The 11,783-nt window shown below is 37.5% G+C and overlaps 1 protein-coding gene across 1 annotated transcript in view; it reads left to right on the plus strand.

The window, feature by feature from the left end:
- LOC134528991 (protein Wnt-16-like) overlaps nt 1-10,674 on the plus strand; it is a 79,109-nt gene extending 68,435 nt beyond the window's left edge. The window contains exon 7 of the mRNA XM_063362659.1: nt 10,430-10,674. Coding sequence (XP_063218729.1) covers nt 10,430-10,531 — 102 coding nt within the window. The 3' untranslated portion in view covers nt 10,532-10,674. The remainder of the gene's footprint in view (nt 1-10,429) is intronic.
- Nucleotides 10,675-11,783: the final 1,109 nt, after the last annotated feature.

Below are 11,783 nucleotides of genomic sequence, written 5' to 3' on the forward strand. Positions count from 1 at the left end.
TTCTTAAAACAGATCGGATTATACGAATAGTCGATTGACAGGGACACAACTGAACGAGTTTTCTTTATAATTATTTTGTATCAAATTTAATTTTTTTCCAAAATGCCGGACTCTTGAGAGTGACTGACAATACGGCACCAATTCACCAGACGGTACATATAGTGGCTGACATTAGCAACTCTGACTGATGGCAAGTGAAAGAAAGATGGCAGCTGACACAAGTGCACACTTAACAGACATTTGAAATATAATAATTTGTCCTAAATAGCTGTCATGATGCTATAGCGATGGGGCAAGGCAACCCTGTATTTCTCTGGTTGATAATGTTGGGCATCAGTCTTCTGATCGGCGTCATGTAGAAAATTTGCTCTGCCGTTCGTTTTTCACCCTTCGAGAATCAAACCGAGGACCTAGATGAAAGTTTTATTGCATGTTTTAAAACATTTAAAATCTCTATATTTTAAAAATTGTTTGGATCATGTTTACGAAATACAGTGCAGTTGATCTAAGATGAAGGACGAGATGAAACTGTTGGCATCACATTAAAATAAGGTGTCAGCCATGATGTTACAACATCAAGTATTGTGGCCAAGATAGCCAATTGAATATGGCAGACGAGGTCATTGTCTATGTCAGCACGTATGGTACGGTAGTAATGAAATCACAAAAGGCAAGATAGCGACCAGCGACCATTATAACACCGAAACTCCACATGACAGTCGGTTGCACGGCGCTCCTATTTCATAGTGTTCATCAAACGTGAGTGCAGCGCTCATATCTGAATAACTCCAACACTTTGAAACTTGTCAGTAGACGTGGTTGAGTAAAAATATTTGTTCATTTTGGTTATTATTCATTTTTATTTGAGCAAATGTAAACTCGGAAAAAAAATATGTCGAAATCCAGGTAGCTGAGCCATCTAAGAGACATATTGGGCTGATAAAGTTTTATTTTCGAAAAACTTCTTATTCAAAACTAATTTTAAGCCGCCGCAACCATTGAAAGAAATTTAAACATGGAATAATTATTGTATTCAAAGCATGTTATTGGTTGGAGCTTGCCATGGCATGGGTGTCTGAAGACCAAAACTTGTGAAGCAAGTTTTTCTTGTGGATGTTTATAAATTCTTGATTGTAGCTGGGTGCGGCCAAAAATATTTAGTGTAGGCTTCTTGATATGGATATTTTGGTACACAACTCTCAAGTCTCGACTGAAAGTAGTTTACATATACCTTATTTTGTGTTCTAGATATGACATCGGGGGCTTTGTTGACTGAAAAGCTGTATGGCATCTCGACCAATGGAGTTAAAAGGTCTGTATAGTCATATAAGTGTCGCGATGTGATAGTTACGTGTAAGTGTATCAGTGAAACAAAATGAGTGTCATTGAGTAAGCTAAAGTGAAGTGAGTGATGTAACTATTTTGAAGAGAATGCTGTGAAGTGAGTGGCATGAAGTGATATGAATTAAGTGTCGTAAAGTAAGTTTTGTGAAGGAAGTGTCTTGTAGTGGCTGTAATGATTCCAGTGTAACATAAAATTATAACCAGTTCATAAATATAACTCAACTATGAAAATTAATTTCGTGGTAAATGTAGTAGTTGAGCTACAGTTGCAGTTATTTTCGAGGTCTAGCCGCTGACTGCGGGACGGTGTGGGAATGAATCTCACCGGATATTCAGATAGTAATTGGTAAATTTGGATGCCAGCAGGTTCACACGCCACCAACAACGAAGAGGCCAACTCGTGAATGTCACATTATCTTTCAGTTGACGTGACCAGTCAGGATCAGAGTCGGACACGTTGCATATTGCAGAAGGCAGGAGAAAACCACTAGGTATGCGTCGTGTTATCAACTACAAAACACTTCGTTACCCCAACAGCATAATTACCGGTGACCCGATTTTTCACACAATCAAATTGTGCTTATGTAAGTAATAATGCAGTTGTATAAGACGTGTTGGATAATTACTCGTTATGACGTTCAAAACAGTCTACACAGCAAACGTACCAAATCTCCGGCCACAAAAAATGTTATTCGATTTTCGAACTACCATTCGATAAGATTTTACGGAAACTACCCAGATGCGTATTATATTATTAGATAAACACTAACACACGATGATACCAAAGTCTCGGTTTATCAAATTTATTAGTTTTTTTTTATTAGTTGCAGAAGGGACTGTTGTACCATGAAACACATTTTAGATTTAATTTTTTTTTAATTTAATTATAATTGTTGTACTGACAAATTATGATTATAACTAATAAAGATTATTGTAAAACTTTTTTATTTTTATTTATATGTTTCACATCTCTGTCATGTAGGACTATGAACACACCCTCTTGTACCTTGAAATGCAGGGGGAAATAGCTTTGAAAGATAACTGAAGAATACAGTTGTCATTTCTACGAATACAATATAATTTTATGCATAAATGTTACATTAATTCAATGTTTTTAACCTACATACACAGCATACACAATCTAAATAGTTCCATTTTTTAAAACTATGTTTGCATCACTTTTTTCTTTCGTGTAAAATACGGGTTTTATTTTCCTTTGAAAATGTTACAAAGGTAGGCTTTCCACAAAAAGATTCCAATATCATTGCATAGTTCATTCCTTTTGAAGCTACAATTTTCCATGTAGTTTGGACTGTGGACATTCCAATTCCAAATGCGACCGGGTGGAATGGTCCCAAAGCGATTATTATCGGAAAAAAAAAAGCGCCATCATTTGATGTTATGAAGCTTGTATCTCTGCTAATACTAGTGGGTCTCAGGGACCTAATAAGTCAGTGTGATGCATCATGTATCCCCTCATTTATTCCTCTCCAGCTAATTGGTGCTCGTCCCAATTCTCCGATTATTTGTTGTCATTCCCACAGGAAAACTCATGTGCTAAGTCTCGCACACCTTATTTCAAACCATAGTTCATTTATGCTAATTTTTAATGTAATTTAGCAAAGCATTTTCTTCAGAGTCAGAAAATATTTTTCTTATGTCGAGGTTTGGTTTGTATAGAAAGTTTCGACACCAATTCCGGAATTTCGGAATTTATTGTTTACTTTGCAGGCTTATCTAGCTGATGTTTTCGTTTCGTTAGGTGTCAAAACCACTTCTACAGCCTTTCTCGTGGCATCTGGATCATTCCACACTTACTTCTTGGCATAGCGTTCGGTAACAAATAAAGAATAGCATCGTAACTTGCAACATGTTTAATGGTACATGATGTTGTGTGAGCCAAGATACAAGAGGTAGCGGAAATAAATAATCATCGCGGCCTAAGCTAGTGGCTAGAAGAAAACTTTAATTACATTGTATGAATCTACTCACCACAGTTCAGCCAACATACTCTAAGTGATCATTTTGACAAATACAACTTTGTTTTTAGTAAAAAAAAAATTGAATAACAACACATGAAAAATTTACTTTCTTTCTGTTAGAAAATTACACAGTCGCTCACCATCTTACTTCAGTTCACTTGATATCCGCTATAGTTCACAAGTGTTTATCACCAGGTCGTCAGACTCTTTACTAGCCACAATCTTGGCCATAGTTTAAAAAAAAACTTTCAAAATCAACCTCCAAATTCGGAAACAATTCCAAATTTCTCAAATAATTCAGACAATAGAAAATAGTATTTATAACTTTTATACTGCTCCTTTATTCTTAATCAGTAGCAGTCACCTTTAAAATCCGCAAATATCAGTTAAATCTTTCAGGAAAATTTTTCAAATTAAAAAAAAATATATTTTTAAATACAAAAAATCAGTTGATTGATTCGTATACTTGTTTGATGCCTGGTCAATGCAAAAAAGGATTTGAGGCTTTGAAAATAATGTTTTAACTAAAATGATTTCAACTAATGAACATACAATTTGTCCATAAATAAACAATGCTCCTGTATTAAACTTTAGTTGAGATAGCTAACGAAAATAATATTAGTGTATCATACCCTCTCTACATACTGATCATCCTCACTACGAACAAATACTCTATATAAGAAAACTACCCCACTGAGTAGATATAATTCGGTACCAAAGGCCCATACACAGTGCGCATTACGCCTATCACATGACCTTCATGGTTCACCTTATGTCTACCTTATGGAGCGCGTTACGCATAATATGGACCATATTCGGCGTGCCTTACGCCTACCGCAGGGCCATATGCAGTGTGCTTTAAGAATACCATGGGCCATACGCAGTGTCGATTACGCATACTGTGAAGACAAACACGGTATGAATTACGCCCACGATGGGGCCAATTATAAGCATAAAAACGAGATTATCCAAACCCAGAGGCATAGGTACTCTACGGCCATAATCTTGGTGATTTATACCAGGCCATACGTTTCATACAGTGTTTGTTTTATGACTATAGATATATCACTCTCCAAACTATATAGGATCTGTTAAAACATATTAGATGAGTGTTTGGAAGTGCAACTTGTAAACAAGCAATATATTATTTGGGATTTGGATCTGAGTAAAAAATTATGATAGTGATGAAATATAAAAGGAATAAATGAGCTGTTATTTTTGATATCTAAAATTTGTTTTATCATTCAAATCATATTTTCTTTGTCTTTCTGTTCGGATCGATTCCGGTATCTAATCGATAGTAGTGCGGTGTTAATTGCTATCGCGCAAGTCTTTGTTTATGCTAGCTGGTATCGTTTAGTTCGTGTACATTGTAAACTTGGTGTATGCGTTCAAGTGAACATTGAAGAACTCTTAATGTAGTCACTTTGGTGGCCTAGTGGTTAAGAGATGACCTACGCATATTGGTTACATTTTGGCTGTGTGAAACCAAGTAGGTAGCTGGATGTCTAAATGTAACAAACTTAGATAGATCCCTGGTGACCATGAGTGGGCGTATTTTGGTTGACCTACTGTCTGAGTGTGTACGAAAGTAAGTGGCTTGATTGACGAGTGCTGCCATACGTGTTTAACCGCACAATAAATGTGTCGAATTGACGTTTAACTGAGAGTCGATATGCATCGATGTGGGTCGATGAGTGCGACGATGTTTGTCAATGTGCGTCAAATTATGCGAAGATGAATTCGAAAGTGTGCGTTGCGTTGCGCGAAGATAAGAACGAAGATGTTCGTTGAAATCTGTGAATATGAGTGCAAAATGTGTGCATTGGTATGTCCGTCGATTTGGGCGTCGATGTGAGTTGAAGTAAAGGTACCTAAAGTACAAACATAAGTTTGTCGTAACTTTCGTAAGTGAAGGTAAACGCATGCTAAATTATGTAACCGTTAAATTTTGTTATATATTTTTGGCTTGTTTGTGTTTAATTACATTTTGCTCGGGGTCACATAATGAACATGACTGCAATTGATTATATATTATAATCTGATGTTCAGAGACTATCATCTCATACGCTTATATTGGGAGTACTGTAGATGTAAAGTGTACAGTGTTCCGTATCTGAAGACATTGTGGCTCGAAGACTTCTGTTCTATGTAATAGCAATTGGGACTTTGGTAGCCATTACCAAGTTTCGACGCGGCTAGCGATGAGGTTGGCCCGTCAGCTGAGATGCCAGCCTGTGAAGGGTCGCAATAGAGGTAGCGCCCACCCCTCTCCTACCGACATGTAAATCCGATTAGTGGACTGCCCGAAGAGTCTGGAACCTCTCTCCCACCTGGTACATTCTGCGCGTCCCGAGAGCACACCGTCGTGAGAAGTGGCGTAACTAGGACTCCATTTTTCTCGCAGCTTCGAGTGTTAAGTCGGAGATTCTGATGACGCAGCACTTTGGAGGTCTACAAGACCTTTCCATGGCAGGACCTAGCAGGTATATAAGACGACACCGAACTCTGGTAAGTAAGTGACAGAGGCCAGTGGCGACACCAGCGAATCCTTGGGCAATGAACTGAAGAGGGTAGTGTCCCCTTGGCGAGCGATAGAGAGCGGAGAGTGAGAAGAAGTGTGTTTGGGCTGAGGCACGTGGTAAGAGACGAACAGTAATTAAAGACACTGTCCAGCCGAGCTCAGTGTGGTAAGTAAAACAGTGAACTTACGAAGGTGCGATTAAAATGTGGCTAGACATTTAATTAATAGTGTAAGCAGTATCTAATAACTAAAACTACGATTAATTTATTGGGCTATACTTTCCGAACCTGTTTTTCCCAATTTTAACAACATGTTCCGAGTTTTTGCATCAAAAGTTCTTCGTGAGTCGATGACCTCATCGATTAGGCTTTAATAGGTACTATGGAAGACATGAAGCATAGAGAGGATCAGACATAATGTTTACTAGTATCGTAGCTGAACGTTACCATGTCCGAAGATCGTTGTATATATAGTAATGAAGCCAACTGAGCAAGGTACTATGGCAAGTGTAAATCACACAGAGTAGGCTCATAGAGTAAACCTCATGGTTCGGAGATTCTTGGTTGGTATTACTGTAACTGATACAATAGTTAATGTAAAATGTAAAGAGCATTTACCTATGGTAGACGTCATGATTCTAAGGCTGAACATTAGGCTTCTTGGATCGGACTCTCTCAGCTTACATGCTTGTAATTGGCCCTGTTGTGCGCGTAACTCACTCCGCATATGTATTAATGTTATGCGTAATGAACAATGCAAAAGTTTCACGGTATGCATAAAGCGCACCGCATATGGCCCATTATTAGGTCTATTGCGATCTGCTTATGGCCCTGTAGTATGCGTAAGGCACATCGAATATTGCCTCATAGTATGCGTAAGGCAAACCATGAATATAGGTAGGGCATATGTAAGCCGCATCGTGAAAGACCGTATGGCAGGCGTAGTGTGCAATGCTCTGTAGTTGGCCAGCAAGGCATACGAAAAAGTGGTCCAATCTCTATGTATCGGCTTAGGTAATACTAGAATACGGAAATCGGTTGTAGAAGGCCTCAATTCCTAGCAGGCGCGGCTCATCAAGCCATTCCTCATTTGTCCATGCAATCGCATGGAAATGTGTGTTTATGTGTACATGCTCTGATATTTAACAATTAAATGGATTGTGGAGTTTTGTACCACGGAAGTATAAGGAGAGCGAAGCCAGATATCGGCCCACGAACTGAAATGTGTCGGCAAACTGGATGAAGAATCTACCGCCCACCTTTCTAAAACAGTTTTTTGTTTTCATGTCTTTGGTCTTTTCTTGTATGTGTCTTTGTTTTCGTTAATTGGCTAATTGATTATAACTTTTTCATCGTAAATAACTTTGAGGGAAAATACCATTTACTTGGGCAGCAGATCAACGGAATTGCAGGTGGCGCTGAGATATATTCCTGGGAATGTTGTGATATTTTGGGTAAATGTTGATTTTCGTGAATTCTGAGGCACAGTAGCAGCATTTGTACGCATTTTCGAAGCTGGCCTGCTCAGATGGATCTAGAGATTTGATTCTGAAGTTGAATAAATGTTCTGCACTTGTTTGCCATTTTCAACTTTTATCCATAAAAACTGTTGACCGCATTAGGACTTTGATATAAAATAGGTTCTTGAGGCAATGAATATGACAGAGGTGCATGAATTATATCTGTATCCACTTTTATAAACACTTAGAAACTATGTGGCGTATGCTTTTGATATGCATTAGTAATTGCATTCTCTGGGTTCGGTTCGCAGGTATCTACAAACTGAAGTATAGCCTCGAAGACGAACATGCTACATTTGAAAGCTTTTCCATATGATTTTAGTTCTTGAATTTTATTTTTGGTTTTAATCCATTCTCAGCTACGGGGATCATGTTGTGTCAGATACAGCAAGTGTGAATATTAAAAACGTGGCAAATGCGAGGAAACTTCAAATACTTTGAAGAATACTCGCGTGCAGTAGCTAATGGTGAGCACTAAGCTTTGATGCGCCACGCAGTATCTCTTGCAGCTGAGTTGTAGGTACATGCTTATATAATATTGAAACTTAAAAATAAATATTATGATTAAAATAGCAATAAATGTTTGCCTGATTTGAGCCTTTAAAAAATTTATGATTACAAAAATCGGGCTTCTTTATGTATGCATACATATAAGCATATGTTATAAGGGTGCCACATTGGCCAACCAACCTGCATAGCGCACGCCGGCTTACAGCACGAGGGGTTCCAGTTCGGGTCCCGGCTAAGGCATGGGTGTGTGTGTGCATCTGCCTTAATTAGTCACAACTCTGTCACACAGTCACTCAATAGTCAAATATGTCATATGTCAACTGTATCATTAATTGGCAGAGACCGGAAAAATTCGCGGATTCCTTTCGAGACAGGCTGAAATCCAAACTCGTTTAGCTTAATGCTGCGTCAGTGATTGGGCCGCAATTTACCTGAAGGACTCTGAGCCAATGGCAAACACTCAACAAAAGAAGTATCGAATCATAAGAATCGCAGTAAACAGGTGTCCCGAGTCGGTAGCCAATGACCAGGTGTTAGTTGTCCGAGTACATAGAGAATCGTGGAGTCTATCCTAGTGCTCATTGAAACCGTGAATTTTTCCAGTCCCTATTAATTGGTTGGCTTTCTGGAAATTGAAAGTTACCAACTAGCCAAACCTTTTATATTGAACTAAATATATTTTGTTAAAGGCGCCATGCTGTGCTACAGATGCGAAGGTTTTAACACACCTACTTCCACAGTATACTGAATTTAAGAAATTTCAATAAACTTAGAATAAGGCTTAACTTAAAAAAAACTCTAGCACTACTACTAGCAACTAACGAAAAAATATCAAATAGGACTACTGACAGCAGGATTGTGCTCTATAACAGCCCACATTAGTACACTCTGGGGGGAAAAAACCAGTGAACTTTTAGATAGTATTGCGTTTGGAGTCAAAGCTGGTGACCTATCATGGAATGTAAACTACTAATAATACGCTCAGAGAGGCAGACACGCTAGAATATACCGTTATGATCGTGAGAGATAAGCCTGCAAACTGTAAGTCATACGAAATACTTTGTCAGAAGGAAGTAAATTAAAATAGTTACATTCGTTATACATATGCAGACATATAACATATTTTACGTGTATTTATTTTTAGCTTAGCAACATTTATTTTAAGATTATTTAAATGTGCTGAAGCAAACATATTTAGATCATTGATTTTACTTAATTGTATCAGCTTACATATTTAATAACTTTAAATAATCTGTAATGACGACGTCTTGTACTTTGAATTCGGCGCGGCGTGGTCGTCACCCCTCCTACCCATTCCCCCTCCTTTCCCCTTTAAATATGTCACGATTCCTTCTCCTTCCAACTGGTAATTGATCCCCCACCCTTCTGGTTTTCTGCGCTTGCGCTGTTCCCCTTCTGGGGCGCGGCATTGGAGGATTTTCGGCGCTGGGTCTGGAGGCCTGTTCAGCTGTAGCCACCGATAGTGTCGGGTCACTTTGCATTTGAGCAGCATGTAGTTCCTTTTGTAACTCTTTAAGTCAGTCTGGGGTACTGTGCTGGCGAGCTCTCGACATGGTAAACTTCTTCGCGGAACTTGGGTTTGTGTGCTTGGGCACCAACAGGTTGTGGCCCTGTTCTTAACGTCATGTGATCGTTATGTAGCCTTTTGAAATTTGTTCTAAATTATTTGTTTCGGCTTGCCACTTGGAAATATACGTTTGGAATTTTGCAATAGGGTAACCATGTCAAGTTGTTTCGTGGTACGTACGGTTTTGTGGCTCAATAAATTTTCAATTCCTTTTATTTTTGTATGTTGTAACTGTATCTTGCTTTGCCAGTTCTGTATTGTTGTCTGGTCTACGTTCAAGCCGTTTGAGGCATGATGCGCTGTATCTATTTGACTCTCTTTCTTTTTGTCATTCACAGCTGGCTAGCTTTGCTTTGCGAGAGTCCGATTACGGGACCTGATAATGTAAAATATAGTGGTTTCGTGTTATACTTATAATTTTTCTACAAGTATTGAATGTTACAGTTGCAGGGATCAGTATTATACATGTGTGAGCGATTTATTCAATTATGTAAAAGCATTTTGTGAAAGAAGCTATTTGTATCTATTTATAATGTACCTATTTACAGTTGAAAGGATAATAATTAAAGGAGACGTAAAGATAAAATTTAACTTTTCTTGTACCTACAATAACACACCTCTAGTAGCCATTCCTAATCCAGCTTAGGACTTTGTCATTTGTTTTAAGGTACATATTTTGTAAGGGTACTTTTTATGTTTATCCATACTTGGGTTGGAGGTTATTTGCTGATCGGCACAAGTACCCTTCAAATCTTTGAAATAACTGTTAATTCATTCTTGCTAATGTTTCCTAAAACTTTATTGTTTTGTAAGCTTTTTGGGTTCAATACATTTGGAAACAAATTATTAGCCACTGCACCATTTATGTCAAAAACTTTCAATCCGTTGATTACTTTAGTGCTCAAATATGTTTCGTTTTCACAATAAAATTATTGTGCATTGTTTTCTGTTTTTAATTTCAGGTAGTGAAACTAATCAAGAGGTGTCACTGCAAGTTTATCTGGTGTTGCCACGTAAAGTGTAAGATCTGTGAAAGCAACATAGACCTTCACACTTGCAAGTAACAACTCATTGCTACACTCTGGTCTGCAGTGCTTCTCCGTCTTTCAAAACTTGCTCCAACAATGTCAATTACCACTGTTACTTGAATAAGTAATTTTCAAAAAAAAAATGCGTCCAAAACTTCAAGAAGAAGTTTTTTACTTGATTAAGTGACTACAAATATATGCTTTAATCTAGCATAAAGATTAAGAAACATTTTGAATCATATGTGTTTTAATGTTAATTTTGGAGAAATCTTCTGTAGCAAATGTATATATTTCCATACGCTGCTTTGTTCAAAACCTTTTAAAAGTAAATGTTCTTCAATAAATATTCGCGTACATGTTACTGTCCCGATTTAAAGAATCACACATTATGATTTGTATACTTAAAAGTTTTAACAGAATTTTTTTTGAAGTGAAACCTCTTTGGATGTGAAGAGAGTAAAATTTCAAGGCCGAATTTTAGTGCAAGGTTTTCGTGAAACATTGTTTTGAAACGTTTCTGACGTAAAAAGGACAGGGAATAGGTACTTGGCCAAATAGATATAAAGAGAGCACTATGCTATATACATTGCTGGGCTTGTTTTCGTTCTCATTTATGTGCGATGATTCGTCTCCCACCAAAAAAATAATAGAATTGAGAGATATAGAAAAATGAAGTAATAAGAAAGAGAGTGAGCGTATGCTCTTGTTTCAGAATGAATGCCTTGAATTTTATATTTGCTACCAGCGTGCTCGCGTGCCTACTTGTTCAACCAGCAGCGTAGAGAGTGCTGTTGAGATAATACCTGCATTTCCCGCATAGATAGCGCTACGTGTTATGTTTTTCATATTTAGTTCAGAGATTTGGCGTGTAGGAAATGGCAGAATTGTTTGAAGAAACGGTAACACGCACAGTTTTTCGTTATGGCGTGAGTATTTCAACAGTGAGTAAAATTAATTGTTAATTAATCATTATTAGAAAATTGTCTTCTTTCTCTCTCTCTCTCTCTATATATATATATATATATATATATATATATATATATCTGCCATTTTGCCGCTTTCGATATACTTACGAATCGAGGTTTGAATTTCCAAAGAAGTTTCACTTCTATCACATGTACTGAGTTACACGCGCTCTTTTTTTTAATACACCTAACACCTTTATTACAAAAATAATTAGTTTTCCAAGGTTTATAATGAACATCTACCCAATTGTAAGGTTGATCATTGTAATAACCACATTCACTCGTCATTTGTTTCCTTCTTGGAGCAGCGTTAAGGGGGTGCT

Source organism: Bacillus rossius, chromosome 2 (assembly GCF_032445375.1).
Source record: "Bacillus rossius redtenbacheri isolate Brsri chromosome 2, Brsri_v3, whole genome shotgun sequence".
NCBI lineage: Eukaryota > Metazoa > Arthropoda > Insecta > Phasmatodea > Bacillidae > Bacillus > Bacillus rossius.